Source organism: Erinaceus europaeus, chromosome 8 (genome assembly GCF_950295315.1).
Source record: "Erinaceus europaeus chromosome 8, mEriEur2.1, whole genome shotgun sequence".
Lineage (NCBI taxonomy): Eukaryota > Metazoa > Chordata > Mammalia > Eulipotyphla > Erinaceidae > Erinaceus > Erinaceus europaeus.
Window position 1 is genome coordinate 125,169,751 of NC_080169.1, and position 15,956 is coordinate 125,185,706.

The window sequence follows — 15,956 nt, forward strand, 5'->3', positions numbered from 1 at the left end:
ACAGTCCCATCACAGTCCCCATCACTGTCCCCACGCCTGTCCTCATCACAGTCCCCACACCTGTCCCCATCACAGTCCCCACACCTGTCCCCATCACAGTCCCCATGCCTGTCCCCTGCCGGCTGTTACCCACAGTCCTGCCCCCTGCCCACTGATGTCCACAGGCCTGTCCCCTGCTGGCTGGTGCCCACGGGCCTGTCCCCTGCTGGCTGGTGTCTCCACAAGGCCCCCCCTGCTGCCCGTGCATGCCCGTCTGGGTGGAGGGCCAAACAGGCTCCTGGCCTTGGTGGAGCTGCCAGCAGGCCAGCAGGCCGGGGCCACTGTGCTCAGCATGAAGTCTCGGCCCTCCCAGGACACCTGCTGTCACCCAGGCTGTCACCCTGCTCTAGAGACATTACTCGGGCGGGTGTCAACTCGGGAAGTGGCTCAGTGCAAAAGTGCTGTGCTTTCCGGCCTGAGGTCCTGAGTTCAGTCCTTGGCATTGCATGTGCCACGTGATGCCCCAGCTCTCTCTCTCTCTCTCCCTCCCTCACTCCCTCCCTCTCCCCCTCACACACATACATCTAAACAAATAAACCCTTCACAAAGAGGGAAGTGTGCAGCAGGGCACAGACTAGAGAACCACCTAGTATCTCTGTCCTCTGCACCTTGTGAGAGGCAGTTCAGGAAGACACACCTGTCCAGCTGCCTAGCATGCCCTCCACACTGTCACTGTCCCCTGAGGATATGAAGATGGGAGTCCGACAGTCACTGGGCTGAGCTGTGGCCCTGGGCCCCTCCCTTACCGACTTAAGTGTAGAGTCCCGACAGGAAGGCCCCACTGCTCCCCGCCTCCCACCTGGACCAGGGCCAGTCCAATCCAGTCCAACCCTGCTGCGACCCTCAAGCACCTGAGACCTGTGTCCACCTCTGTCCCCAGCTGCAGTCTTCCTCTCCAAGCAGTGACTTGGGGCTCCCCACATGCCCTCCAACCCTTTCACCACCCATATCACTGGATAAAGGAATGCACGCCTACAGAGTGAACAAAAATGGGCATGAGAAACATACATGAAGTCGACCTATATCTGTGGCCTGGGGAGAACCATGGCAGTTACCGCTGGAGAAGGTGGGGGCACAGAGCGCTGGCGGTAGGAACGGTGTGGAGTTATACACCATTATCTTATGATCTTGTAAATTACTATGAAATCATTAAAAAAGAAAAAGGAAAAATCAAGTGAGCCACTTGTCATCATCCAAACTACCACAGGCCGGTGCCCACAGGCCTTCCCCTGCTGGCTGGTGTGTTGTTGCGGTGGTCTGGTGTCGGGCTGCACCGCGGAGAAGAGAGCGGATGTCCAGAGCAAAGGGGTACACAAATCTTTATTATAGGATGGGGGGGGGTTTGGTTCAGACCACGTGGAGCCAGCCAGCAATGGCCGACCACGGGGGGAGAGCAGGGAGCGAGACCTCAGAGAGGGAGAGCCGAGAGCCCAGAGAGAGGGGGGGGGCTGAGGGAGCTTTTTATTGGGCGACAACCAGAGGTGACGTGTAGGGCCAGGATTGGTTGAAGGGGGCAATGCTAGGGTCTCGCGCGCGTGTAGTAAAACCTGGGGGCAGGGACTGCATCAGAATAACTCCTCAGCAACATCTCCTCCTATCCCTTTATATCTAAATGGACACAGTAAAGAAAAATGGAGCAGGCTTAAATGTTTTAGAGGAATGCCATGCTCAGGTGGGAAGATGTAGGACTTTCTGTGGAGGAGGGAAGGCTTAAATGGCTGCCAACCTTGTGAGATTTATGCGTCCTCCTGTGCTCAACCCCTCTTTAGAGAGAGAGACTTACCTGGAGAGACTCATCTGATAGGTTTAAGCGCAGCCTGCTCAACCATCTCTTCACAATATCTCTACGTCTTTTCTATCTTTCTATCTAGTCATTGCATACGATGTACAAAGTCTGTAAAAGACTATCATGGGGCAGAAACCTTTTGGGCATAAGCCTAAATGATATAACAAAATAGGAAGGGACAAGTAGGGGAGTAGTAAAAGCCAGTGTGGTGTGAAGGGAAGGATTGGTGTGTAAAGGAACATTCCCTGCTTGGGTGGGGAAAGGGGCGAGGGTACATAATGAGGGGGAGGTGGGAGGCGTGACCCACCAAACAGAGGGGTTTTGGCATTGTATAGTCCTCAAGGCAACAGTCTGTAAAGTCTATGAACTACTCAGGATCAGTCTATGAGAAACCAGCAGCGTGAAGGGAAATAAGCTACTTCAAAATTGTGTAAAATGTATATAGGGTATGTCAGAAAGTCCGATACAAGTCTCAGTCCGAAGTAGATGGCTAGGGGAAGAAATTGGCAGGGGATGCAATGCTGCATGAGGGAGGTCAGCCGCTGGAATGTTGCTTTTCTGTAGATAGCCAGCTGGAACTGCCAACACGTGACAAGCAGGTCAGAAGCAGGAACGGTAACCAGGCATGAAGAAAGTTCTGTCCTAGCCAGACCTTCTACCTTCTGCATCCCACAATGACCCTGGGTCCATGCTCCCAGAGGGATAGAGAATGGGAAAGCTATCGGGGGAGGGGGTGGGATATGGAGATTGGGCGGTGGGAATTGTATGGAGTTGTACCCCTCCTACCCTATGGTTTTGTTAATTAATCCTTTCTTAAATAAAAAATAAAAAATAAAAAATATATATATATATAAAAAAAAAAAGAAAGTTCTGTCCTTGGAGTCTGTGTATCAGGTTCTTCAGATCGCGTTAAGTGACATCTAGGGTTTCGGGGGGTGTGCCACGGTAGTCGTGCCATGTAGTGGGTGACGTCAGGGTGTGCAGGGGTTCAGATGGTTTTTCCGGGATTCAGGGAAAGGGTAGGAGAGAGGTCTCTGTGAGCCAGATTTTGTAGGTTCTGCCATGTTGTATTATGGGTCCTGGGATGTATCCTGCATCTGGTCCTCTTGTAGTATTTCTTGTTCTTCAGGAATAACAGCACCATCCTGCGGGTATTGTCGGACATGGCGGGCAGGAACCCAAACAGGTTTAGAGAAATTTTGAGGGAAAATGCATGCGAAACCCCTTCCCATGGTCAATAATGGGTCAGGCCCTTTACAAATTTTATCGAGTGGGTCTCTCCATTTGACCTTAATAGATGGGAGGGTAGATGGTGTTTGCCAGTGAAGAATAATAGGGGGTAAGGCTGAGTTATTGTAAATATTAAAGAGATTTAACGTATTTAAGGCTTTTGCTAGCTGGATATTGGGGGGATATGTTCCTCCTTTATCTTTATTTAGTTGAGCCTTCAGAGTTTGATGGGCCCTCTCGACAATGCCTTGTCCCTGTGGATTGTAGGGAATGCCCGTGGCATGAGTAATATTCCAGAGGGAACAAAAATCTTTAAATTGTTTGCTTGTAAACATAGGTACATTGTCTGTTTTCAAAAATAATGGGACCCCCATAACGGCAAAACAAGAGAGCATATGGCTTACAAGCTTTTTAGCACTTTCTCCTGTCTGAGCTGTAGCCCACATAAATTTAGAAAAGGTATCAATTGAGACAAACACATATTTTTGTTTGCCAAAGTTTGGTATGTGGGTGACATCAATTTTCCAAATAGCATTAGCTTTTAAACCTCGGGGGTTAACCCCAAGGGTCTGGATAGCAGGTGTCTTTATGAGACTTGCACAAGAAGAGCATGTAGCGAGGATATGTTTTAACTGTGGTACAGGAACATCAGGGAATCGAGCTCGAAGGCCTTTAAGATTAACATGGTTTAGAGAATGAAAATTAGCAGGATCAGAGACAGAGACTGGGAAAGTTCCTGTGGAGGCAAGACGGTCAACTGCGGCATTCCCTTCGGACAGGGAACCAGGAAGAGGGCTGTGGGAACGAAGGTGTTGAATATACAGTGGTTGGGTTCGAGAACAGAGCATAGAGGCGATTTGAATCAAGAGAGGGGAAAGTGGGTTGTCATCAATTTTCACATACGAACGAGCAAGCCATGGAAGTAAGTTAACAGTATACACACTGTCAGAAAAAAGGTTGAAGGATTCTGGTACAGCTTTTAGTGCAAGGAAAACAGCATAAAGTTCTTTGTACTGAGGGGAATTATCAGGAAGCTCAGCAAAGAGAGGTTTAGGAGATTGTTTGTCTGGGTAATATATAAGGGCAGCAGCTCCCCTTTTTCCGCCATCAGTAAAGATTGTAGGAGCAGAGGGAATGGGATCCCGAGAGAAAAGTTTAGGTGCTAGTAGAGGCAGAAGAGGTAAAGAAGCTATCAATTTATTAGAAGGAAAATGGTTATCTATTTGTCTTGGAAACCCCACGAAGCTTATGGCAAAGCGGGAATGATGGCGTATAAGCCACTCTGTATCTGTGAGAGAAAAGGGCATAATGATTAAATCCGGTTCTTTCCCTAAGACCTGCACAGACCTATTTCTCCCTTGGCGAACCATGAATGCTAACGTGACTATCTCAGTGAGGAGTCTTGGAGCTCCTCCTACTGGCGTGTGAAGCCATTCGAGAACCCCATGGTCTTGCCACAGTGCCCCTACTACTGTGGGGGTGGAGTTGAAGATTAGAAGGTTTACCAGAGAGGAGGGGGAGAATCGAACAAGGTGCATGTCCTGGAGGGCCTGGTTAACCCTTTCCAGTGCCAAGGAGGCCTCGGGAGTTAACTTACGTTTTGAAGAGGGCTGTTTGTTTCCTTTCAACAGGTCAAACAGTGGTTGGAGGCAGCTTGTGGGCAGATAGAGATACTGCCTAAGCCAATTTAAATTTCCTAGAAAACTTTGTAAAGAAGCAAGAGTAAGGTTAGAAGGGAAGGTAACATTAGGTTTTAAGGGACGAATTTGCGTTAGAGAAATCTCTGAACCTAGGAAGGATATTGGAGGGATTAGCTGTATCTTCTCAGGGGCTACATTAAGGCCGCTTTTCTTTAATGCAGGAATGAGAAAATCACGTAAGGCATAGAGATCTGTATCTGATTTTCCCCATATTAAAATATCATCTGTATAATGAAAAATATTAAGGCCCTTATGAATATATGGGACAAGGGCAGATTTAACAGCCTCCTGACAAATTGTAGGACTATTGGCCATACCCTGGGGCAGCACCACCCATTCAAATCTATCAGCAGGGCTGGTGTTATTAATAGACGGAACAGAGAAGGCAAAATGTTTACAATCTCGCGGATGCAAGGGGATAGAGAAAAAAACAATCTTGTATATCAATAGCTATGATTGGAATTCCCGTGGGAATTGCAGAAGCAAGAGGCAAACCCCTTTGGGGGGAGCCCCAGACCTGCATGGTTTTATTTACTGCACGGAGATCTTGAAGGAGGCGCCATTTTCCTGAGCGCTTTTTAATCACAAAGACAGGAGTATTCCATGGGCTTCGAGAATGACGAATGTGTCCCAAGGACAACTGCTCTCGGACGAGCTCTTTTAAAATTTTTAGCTTATCCCTAGGTAAAGGCCACTGTTCCACCCAGACAGGCTCATTAGAAAGCCAGCTTAAGCGGGGTGTTTGGCTACGAACAGTGGCATTTAGTATTGGGGGTGCTGAATAGACCTGGTATCACGGGAATGAGTTTTACGCTCTGCAGCGGCGTCTGTGGATATCCTAACATCAAGACATTCCAGAAGATCCCTGCCCAGTAAGTTGGTGCTAATATTAGCTACCAAAGGGCGGAAGTGTCCGGTAGAACCTTCTGGGTCTTCCCACATGAGCGAGTCTCGTGTGCAAAATGCTCTGGTCATCCCTCCTATTCCATGTAAACTGGGTCCAGGGATAAGTTCCCAATCTTGGGGAACCTCTTCTTGCCTTAAAATCGTCTTTTCTGCCCCCGTGTCAATCAAAAATTTAAAAGGAATATTGCCAATCTTTACTGTCATAGAAGGGTGGCCCTGTTCTAAAACAGGAGTGGTCCACAATATCTCATGCCCTGAATTTGTACCATTCAGGGGCGAACCATCTTTATGAAATTGGGACCAACAATCTCTCTTCCAATGAAACCCCTTACGACATTTTGGACAAACAGTACGTGGTCTCTGGCTCCCTGACTGAAAGCGGGGTTTCTCTGGCTGGAGGCGTGGTTTCTCTGACTGGAGGCGTGGTCGCAACTTATCAGGACATTGGTTACGCCAATGTCCTTGGCGACCGCACTGAAAGCAGGCCCCGTTTTGCTTACGTGGGGCAACTGCATAGACCTGTGTCGTAGCGGGTGCCCCATAATTGCCTGATGTAAGTTTCTGTGTCGCTAGAATCCAATTATCTGGGTGTAGGTGTTTAAGATTAAGGCATACCTGACGGAATTGTGGTGTCATGCCTTCCCAGACAATAGAGTGCAGGAGTAGTTTGCGGACATCAGGATTATAAACCTTTCTCTCTAAGCTTCTCTTCACCCTTGAGATGAAGCTCGCCAATGATTCATCAGAGCCTTGGTGAAAAGAGTTCATGGGAGCTGACAGATCTACATCGGGTGTGGTCACCCTTTCCCATGCTTGTGTTGTGCAGATGCGTACCTGTTCAAAATAACCAGTTGGAAACCTGGCTTCTGCCTGCTGAGCTCCAGATTCATAAGCTCCTCCTCCAAACAAAGCATCAGAATTCCATTCTACCTGTTTGTTACTATTTTCCTGCGATTGCCTAGAGCACTCATCGTGGAAGCATGCCTGCCACTGAAGATAGAGTGGGTCTGGGAGTGCAGCACGAGCCAGATCTTTCCAGTCTTGTGGTGTATTTAAATGCTGGTAAAAGCTCCTCAAGACGGACTTGGTCCATGCAGAATGCATTCCGTCCTCCCTGAGTGCTTGTCTGAGTGTTCCAAGATTTTTAGAGGAATATGGCTGCCACAGCTGAGGGTTTTGTTTAGAAGGGGCCAAGTTTACCGGGAATGTGTGGATTTGGTCCGATGGCACGGGAGAGGGAGCTACAGAAGTGGAAAGTGCCGTAGAAACTGCTGTAGTGGCTGCAGGGGAGACTAAACGCATATCTACGGGGACGGAGCTCCCGGGGTGGACTGCACATGGTTTAAAATCCTTAAATGCTGAAAAAATATCCTTTAGCTCTCATATCTCAGCCACTAGGTCCCTTAATGGTGACATATCAGCAGGGGGCGGGGTCAGGGACGAGGAAGCCTCAGGCAGAGCTGAAACCGCGACTGCAGGGGCCTGGGGCGGGGTCAGGAACAAGGAAGATGCAGGCGGAGCTGAAACTGGGGTGGCAGGGGCGGGGGGGGGGGTTCAGGGTCGCAGAAACCTCAGGTGGAGCTGAAACCCGTGGTGGCAGGGGGCGGGGTCAGGGATGCAGAAACCTCAGGTGGAGCTGAAACCAGGGCGGCAGGGGCAGGGGGGGGTTCAGGGTCGCAGAAACCTCAGGTGGAGCTGAAACCTCGGCGGCAGGGGCCGGGGGCGGGGTCAGGAAAATGGAAGCTGCAGGTGGAGCTGAAACCGGGGAGGCAGGGGCCGGGGTCAGAGGAGGAGCGTCCGAACACGTGTGCTTGTCTGTGGGAACGGAATTCTTGGGTTTAGCCGCTGATCGCTTAGGAAGTCTAAGTCTTAAGCACATGTTATTTAACTCTCGTACCTCAGCCTCAAGGTCACTTATCCTTATGGCATACCACGTTTTACATATCTTGAAAGTGGCGACCACAGTTAAAAAAATCCAAGGGGTAGCGAAAATTAAACCGTTTATGACAGCGGGAATCTGTCCCAGGTCAAGAGAGAATGACTGGGACACCTCCTCATAAAACGAGAAATTTCCCATGGTGGAGGGAAACGCAGGGCCACAGAAGTGGGCGGATGCCACTTACCTGTGTCTGGGCGGTTTCGGAGACCTCAGGCCGGGCGTGGTGTGGGTACGGGACACGATGGGCGCCAGATGTTGTTGAGGTGGTCTGGTGTCGGGCTGCACTGCGGAGAAGAGAGCGGACGTCCAGAGCAAAGGGGTACACAGATCTTTATTATAGGATGGGGGGGTTTGGTTCAGACCACGTGGAGCCAGCCAGCAATGGCCGACCACGGGGGGAGAGCAGGGAGCGAGACCTCAGAGAGGGAGAGCCGAGAGCCCAGAGAGAGGGGGGGTGAGGGGGCTTTTTATTGGGCGACAACCAGAGTTGACGGACGTGTAGGGCCAGGATTGGTTGAAGGGGGCAATGCTAGGGTCTCGCGCTCGTGTAGTAAAACCTGGGGGCGGGGACTGCATCAGAATAACTCCTCAGCAACACTGGTGCCCACGGGCCTTCCCCTGGCAGCCGGTGCCCATGGGCCTGCCCCTGCTGGCTGGTGCCCACACCCTCGCCCCTGTCCTTGGCAGAGGTGGACTGGTCACCAGTGCAGGGATGATGGGACATGTGGTTTCCTGCTCCATCTGCAGCACCTCTGTCTGTAGCCTGGAGTTCATCTTTCAGCCTCCCAGCTCATTGGCAGCTGCAGACCTGAGACCCCAGAGGCCTCAGGTTCAATTCAAGCCCAACTCACCTTATGCCAGAGCTGCGCAGTGCCCTGGTCTTGCTCTTTCCTGAAATACATTTTTTTTTTTGGAGAAAAGTCAAAGTCTATTCTTTTAAATCAAGTAGATATGGCTGGACTCCAGCAAAGGGAAGTGGTTTTCTCTGGGCCCAGGGCAGTGAAATGCATCTTGTAGAAGAGCCTGGGTGTAGCTGCTCCCTCCTAGGAAAGCAGCTCGGCGTGGCAGAGCCACTCTGCAGAGGGTGAGGACCTGGGTGTAGCTGCTCCCCTCCTAGGAAAGCAGCTCGGCGTGGCAGAGCCACTCTGCAGAGGGTGAGGACCTGGGAGGCCCCAGGCCGCAGAGGAGGTAGAGGGAGGAGAGCTGACTCTCTCGGGGCCTCAGTGAGGGAGGCGCGCTGCCTGCTGGGGGCTGCACAGGGGCTGTGGGGTCTGGAGCCCGGGAGGCCAGTTGTGTCTTCTGTGTAGGTGACAGCCCAGGGGCTGGCAAGTGCTTCACTGCAAGCCTGGAGGATTGTCCTCAGCCTGCATCCTCAGGACTGTTCCTAGGTCCATGCCTTGGCTGTCATCTGCAGCCTTATCTGCACATCTTCACTGGGAACCCGGAGGACAGGAAGGCACCGCCCCCCCCCCCCGTGCTGCCTAGTCTTTGAAGATACTGCTTGATCTTTATTTTTGTTTTTGTACTTACTGTTCACACCAGAGCACTGCTCAGCTCTGGTTTATGGAGGTGTGGGGATTGGGCCTGGGACTTTGGAGCTTCAGGCATGAGAGCCTTTTGCAGAACCATGATGCTATTTCTCCAGCCCAGATGCCTGATCTCAAGGGAGGAGGCAGCCACATCTGGAATTACTGCCTTACCATTTGTATGCACAACAGACATGGTGTGGCTGGGTGAAGGTCCCAAGGAAAAACACTTACTTCCCTTGCTTGTGGTTTCATGAGCTTGCCTGAAGGTGTGTTCAGATGCAGAGCAATGGTTTTTGGAAGAGGTGTGAGTTTCACCACCAGGGTTATCAATGGTGCTCCATGCCTGCATGACAGATCTACATCTACTGATTCTGGAAGTCTGCCTGCCTGCCTGCCTGCCTGCCTGCCTGCCTGCCTTTCTTTCCTTTTGCCTCCAAAAAAAGAGGGTTGACTCTGGGGCTTGGTGCCTGCACTACGAATCCACTGCTCCTGGCAGCCATCTTTTTTTCTATTGTTGCTGCTGCTGCTGTTATTGGATAGGACAGAGAGAAATCGATAGTGGAGGGAAGACAGAGAAAGATAGACACCTGCAGACCTGCTTCACTGCTTGCAAAGCAACCCCCTCCCCTCACCACAGGTGGGGAGCTGGGGGCTGAAACTTGGATCCTTGTGCCAGTCCTTGTACTTTGCACTGTGTGCTTAACCCAGTGCACTACCGCCTGCCTGCCTCCTCTTTCTTTCTTTCTTTTTTGCTAGAGATAGAAATTGAGAGGGAAGAGGAAGACAGATACATAGATAGACCTGCAGCCCTGTTTCATGTGAGCCTTCCCCCTGCAAGTGGGGCTCAGGGACTTGAACCTGGGTCCTCATGCATGGTAACACGTGCGCTCGACCAGGTGCACCACCCCCTGGCTCCAGAGGTGTGTGGTGTGAGTCTGTTCTTATTTCTCCTCATCAGCACAGGCTCACACACGTGTGTGCAAACTGCAGCGGGGGGTGGGTCTGGGTTGAGTCAGCACCTGATGAGTCAGGCTCATAGAGACCCCAGCAGTGGGAAGCAAGGGTCTGCTTTCTGCCCACCTGGAGCTCACAGCCTGGCTGATGGACACAGCAAAGTCACCAAGGCTCGAAGACCCCCCCCCCCCACAGCCTGGCTGATGGATACAGCAAAGTCACCAAGGCTCGCAGACCCCCCCCACAGCCTGGCTGATGGACACAGCAAAGTCACCAAGGCTCGCAGACCCCCTCCACACCCCAAAGGAAGAATTCACAAGGGCACCGAGTCTCTTCCACTGTGTCTAACACAGCTGTTTGCAGTTTGTTTTATTTTTGTCAGGGCTTCATCACTTTGGGTCGGCTTTTTCTGGTGGAAAGAGAGACACAAGCAAAGAGACGGAGAGAGACACCACAGTGCTGAAGCTTCCGCCAGTTTTGTAGTGCTCCCACATGGCGCACTGGGGCTAGAACCTGGGTTTGGGTTGGGTGCTTGACAAAGAAGTGTCCCCTGAAGTGGTGATGGCACTGACCATTCTGTAAAATGCAGAGTCCCCACTGAGCTGCCGGCTGAGGGCCACGGAGCTGGCTCACCTGCTTTGTGGCCTGGAGACGGCTCAGTCAGAGGAGTGCAGGGTCTGCATGCCTGCGGCCCCCACAATTCAACCCCCAGGACCACAGGTCCCTGTGGTGTTCTGGCTTCTCTCCCTACCTGGTATGCCATGAATAAAGCACATCGTTAAAATCAGCAACTAAATTTTCCTTGGGATTCCCTCACATGCTCAGGAAGAGCTGAGCAGGTGGCTCTTTGCTCCCAACTTCTAGGACCACAGCAACTGTCAGGGCCACAGCCACACAGGTCGCCATGCTGTCACTCGTGCCGCCCACCCCAGTGACGACGTCCGGGGCCCTCGCTGGCTGTGTCTGCAGGCCCGTGGTGGTCAGCACCGCCTCACAGGGTAGCCCCGGAGGACTGCAGCGTGCACGGCCGAGCGCCGGCTGCCGGCTTTCCCGCTGCCACTCACGCTCAGTGCAGCGGCCCATCTGCTGGGTTTCGCATCTCTAGGCAGTGGGGAGACGCCACACGTCTTCAGCGGAGCGTCGCCCCACTACGCGAGGCCCTGCGCGCCACAGCAGGGAGGGTCCCAGTTCCACGCAGTAGTGGCGGGACGCAGGATGAGCCCCTCCCACCAATGGGACCAAGCCTCAGCACCGGTGCTGACCCGCGGGCGGCAGGGCATGGGGCTGCCTCCAGGACCAGAGCCCACGCCCCCCGCGTTCGTGTCTAGTCTACCAGTCCTGAAGCCCTGGTCCACCAGGCCCAGCACCACCGTCAGGTGCAGGAGGACGCGCCGGGTCCTGCTGGCTGGGACGCAGAGGCCATCAGCGGTGCCCGCCTTCCTCCGCAGGGGATATCGCCCTCCTGTGCACAGCCCAGCCCCCGGCCTCACTAGCACCGCCCAAGGGACCTGTCTCTGCAGCCGCCCGCCCCGCCCCGAGAAGGCGTGTCCCTGCAGCCGCCCCGCCCTGCCCCGAGAAGGCGTGTCCCTGCGGACGCCCCGCCCCGCCCCGAGAAGGCGTGTCCCTGCGGACGCCCCGCCCCCGAGAAGGCGTGTCCCTGCAGCCGCCCCGCCCTGCCCCGAGAAGGCGTGTCCCTGCAGCCGCCCGCCCCACCCCGAGAAGGCGTGTCCCTGCGGACGCCCCGGCCCGACCCCCGAGAAGGCGTGTCCCTGCGGACGCCCCGCCCCGCCCCGAGAAGGCGTGTCCCTGCGGACGCCCCGCCCCGCCCCGAGAAGGCGTGTCCCTGCGGACGCCCCGCCCCCGAGAAGGCGTGTCCCTGCAGCCGCCCCGCCCTGCCCCGAGAAGGCGTGTCCCTGCGGACGCCCCGCCCCGACCCCCGAGAAGGCGTGTCCCTGCGGACGCCCCGCCCCGAGAAGGCGGGTCCCTGCGAACGCCCCGCCCCCGAGAAGGCGTGACCCCGGGGCCCGAGCAGCCCCAGGAGGCGTGTCCAGCTAGGCCCTGGTCTCAACCCGCTCCCTGTCGCCCCGCCCCTGGAGGGCGTGTCCCTTTTCCCCTAGGCCCCGCCCCGACGAGGCGTGTCCCTTCTTCAGCTTCCGGCTGATAGGGCCACAGGCCCCGCCCCTTTAGTTTTCAGGGCGCTCGCCCCGGGTAGGCGTGTCCCTTTTCTCCCTCAGCGTCTCCGCCCCTTGAACAACGGTCCCTGCAGGCCCCGCCCTCAGGAGGCGTGTCTCTCCCCGCCTCTCTCGATCACCCCGCCCCCAGAAGAGGCGGGTCCTTTCAGCAGGGTCTTCCCTCCCCCTAGGGGGCGTGTTCCTCTCGGCCCTCCGCTCCCAGCGCATCGCCACTGCCTGGCCCCGCCCCCAGGGAGGTGCGCTGCCCTCCGTAGCCCCGCCCCCAGGGAGGCGTGCCCCCCCCCACCCCCCGCTCCCAAGCGGCCGCCCCTCTCCGGCGCGCTGACGTCAGGCGGGCGCGTCGCGGCACCGCCCTCAGGCGCTGACGTCATGTGGGCGTGTCCCGGCGCCGCCCTCAAAGGCGGCCGAGGCGCCGCTGGGCTGAGGCGCCGCTGGGCCGAGGCGCGGGCCGGAGCGGCGCGGCGCGGCCATGAGCGGCGCAGGCGGCGGGGGCCCAGAGGCGGGCGCGGAGGCCGGGCCGGCGGCGCTGCGCGCGGACGTGGCGGGGCTGCTGGCGCAGCTGGCGCGCAGCCTGGCGCTGCTGCTGCCCGTGTACGCGCTGGGCTACCTGGGCCTGAGCTTCAGCTGGCTGCTGCTGGCCCTCGGGCTGCTCGCCTGCTGCCGCCGCCGCCAGAGCCTCCGCGCCTCCCGCCTGGGCCGCGCGCTCGCGCTGCTGGACGCTCCGGAGCCGGACGCCGCGGCCGCCACCCCGGGGCTGCGCGCCTGCGACCTGCCGGCCTGGGTGAGTGCGGCTGACCCGCGGACTGACCCCGGGGCCGGCCCTGACCCCCGTGCTGACCCCCGACCCCGCAACCGGCCCTGACGCCCATGCTGACCCCTGACCCCGTGTTGGTCCTGACCCCCGTGCTGACCTCCGACCCCCGTGCGGACCCCCGACCCCGGGGTTGGCCCTGACGCCCGTGCTGACCCCTGACCCCGGTGCGGACCCCCGACCCCGGGGCCGGCCCTGACCCCCGTGCTGACCCCCGACCCCGGAACCGGCCCAGACCCCCGTGCTGACCCCCGACCCCGGGCTTGGCCCTGACGCCCGTGCTGACCCCTGACCCCGTGTTGGTCCTGACCCCCGTGCTGACCCCCGACCCCCGTGCGGACCCCCGACCCCGTGTTGGCCCTGACCCCCGTGCTGACCCCCACCCCCGGGCGACCTGGCCGGGGTGAATGCAGCTGATCTAGTGGACTGACCTCCCTTCTGACCTCTGACCCCAGGGCTGACCCCCTCAGGACTGACCCTCCCTCACCCCCCAGACTAGCCCCGCCTCCCCGGGACGGGCCCCAGGACCCCCCACCCGGTGCTGTGCGCCAGGGCTGACCCAAACCCCAGACCGGCCGCAGCAGCCCCCGGGGGAACGGACTCCCTCCCTGCACCGCCTCTGCCGGCCGCCGTGACCCCGCCCCGCCAGCCCCGCCGCCCGCAGGGAGCCGGCAGCGTCCTGACTCAGACGCCAGGTGTCCACTGCAGTCACACCCCGCCGCCACACCTGGCCCAGGTGTCCCCGCCACTGTGCCAGGCGCCCCCGCGGCCCCACCGGGCTCCTGCAGGCTGGCCGCGCCTCTGGAATGTGCTCTGGAGGCAGCGGTCCGGTCGGTGGGTCCCCTCTGGAATGTGCTCTGGAGGCAGCGGTCCTGTCGCTCGGTCCCCTCTGGAATGTGCTCTGGAGGCAGCGGTCAGTCGGTCGGTCCCCTCTGGAATGTGCTCTGGAGGCAGCGGTCGGTCGGTCGGTCCCCTCTGGAGTGTGCTGTGGAGGCAGCGGTCGGTCGGTCGGTCCCCTCTGGAATGTGCTCTGGAGGCAGCGGTCCGGTCGCTCGGTCCCCTCTGGAATGTGCTCTGGAGGCAGCCGTCCCGTCTGTCGGTCCCCTCTGGAATGTGCTCTGGAGGCAGCGGTCAGTCGGTCGGTCCCCTCTGGAATGTGCTCTGGAGGCAGCGGTCAGTCGGTCGGTCCCCTCTGGAATGTGCTCTGGAGGCAGCGGTCCGGTCGGTCGGTCCCCTCTGGAGTGTGCTGTGGAGGCAGCGGTCGGTCGGTCGGTCCCCTCTGGAATGTGCTCTGGAGGCAGCCGTCCCGTCTGTGGGTCCCCTCTGGAATGTGCTCTGGAGGCAGCGGTCCGGTCGGGTCCGGGCCCAGCGGTTCTCCTGCTGCAGGGTAGGCGCGCGCGGTTCGCTCCGGTTCCGGTTCCGACAGCGACTCAGCTGGAGGCAGCAGTGCCGGCCGCGCCTCTGTTCTGGTTCTGGGCTGAGCTCCCTGATGGGCCTAAGCCCAGGCGTAGTAGTCCGGGTCCTGTTCTCCTGTGTGCCGAGCTCGGAGCGGAGCGTGAGGTGGCTGTGAGCTTCAGGGCCAGAGCGAGCGTGGCACGCGGGTGGCGGGAGCCCAGCAGGAGGAAGGGCCTCGCGGTGACAGTGGCCACCGCTGCAGGAGGAAGGGCCTCGCGGTGACGGTGGCCACCGCTGCAGGAGGAAGGGCCTTGCGGTGACAGTGGCCACCGCTGCAGGTGCAGTGAGGTGCCCAGACCCGGCGGGTGGGCAGGTGTGCAGCCGCTGCGCCGACCTTGGGGGCAGAACCCAGAGCGGGCGCACTCGGACCGGCTGTCGGGTCACACCAAGGGCCGGCGATGCCAGAGGAGCTGGCCCCAGAGTGGGTGTCACCAGGGCTGACCTCCAGACACAGCTGCTGACAAGTCCGCGTGGGCTCCTTGGGAGGCGGCGCAGTGGACAGAGTGCTGGGTTCCCAGGCGCGAGCTCCCAAGCTCTGTCTCCAGCATCGCGGTGTCACGGCGATGCTTCGGTCCCTCCCATTATGAACATAGACACCTCCTGAAAATCCTCAAGAAAGGCACGTTGTTTTCACACAACAGATTAACCCGCTGTTGCTGTCACACCGAAAGACATATTCTTCTAGCTGCCTCACTTAACAGCCAGAATGCTCTTCACTCCTGTCTTCCTTGCAGGAGGGCGCGTGCAGGCCAGGCGGCTTTGGGCTGGTTGGCTGCGGCTGGCCTCCTGCTTGTCCCCGTGTCCACCTGGTGTCGCCCGGACCCTGGGACGTCAGACTGGTGGCTCTTGAGCTCTGGAGCCATGTGAGGACGGTTTGCTGCTGCTAGTCTCTGTCGAGAGAGTGAGAGACCTAAAGGGAGGAGAGGAAAGACGTCGCCGCAGTGCTCCACCACTCGTGCAGCCGCCCTTGTGCAGGCTTCCCCATGTGGTGGCAGGGCTGGAACCCAGGTCCCTGAATCTGGCAGGGTGCACTTTCCTGCCGTGTCATCTCCCAGCCCCCCACCGCTGTGGCTGTCTTTACTTGGCACAGCAAGGCTTGGTGAGAGGCCCGCCCCTGCTGCTTTTGCGCTGCAGTGCCTGCTGACTCTTGGCCTCTGCCCTCCGTTGCCTGGCAGCTGGTCTGCTACCCAGGTCTGTGGTGATTGGGTTTTAGATTGGGTCCCGCAGCCTGCTGTTGTGCACGGTCCTGTGTGGGTCTTTCCTCGGGGAGAGCTGTCTTCTCCATAGTTCTTTGGGAAGCTGCACATGCCCAGAACAAGAGACACACTTTGGTCTCATGTAAGGAGGTACAAGTATTTTCTCCTTACTGCTAATCACTGGCTTACCTGTCGCGGACGGCTTGACGTACGTAGCTA

At 57.4% G+C, this 15,956-nt stretch overlaps 1 protein-coding gene across 4 annotated transcripts in view; it reads left to right on the top strand.

Moving 5' to 3' along the window:
* Positions 1-12,683: 12,683 nt before the first annotated feature.
* ESYT2 (extended synaptotagmin 2) overlaps positions 12,684-15,956 on the top strand; it is a 97,230-nt gene continuing 93,957 nt past the window's right edge. For all 4 annotated transcript variants that reach the window (XM_060196870.1, XM_016194534.2, XM_060196872.1 and 1 more), the window contains exon 1: positions 12,684-13,056. In XM_060196870.1, coding sequence (XP_060052853.1) covers positions 12,745-13,056 — 312 coding nt within the window. In that variant the 5' untranslated portion in view covers positions 12,684-12,744. The remainder of the gene's footprint in view (positions 13,057-15,956) is intronic.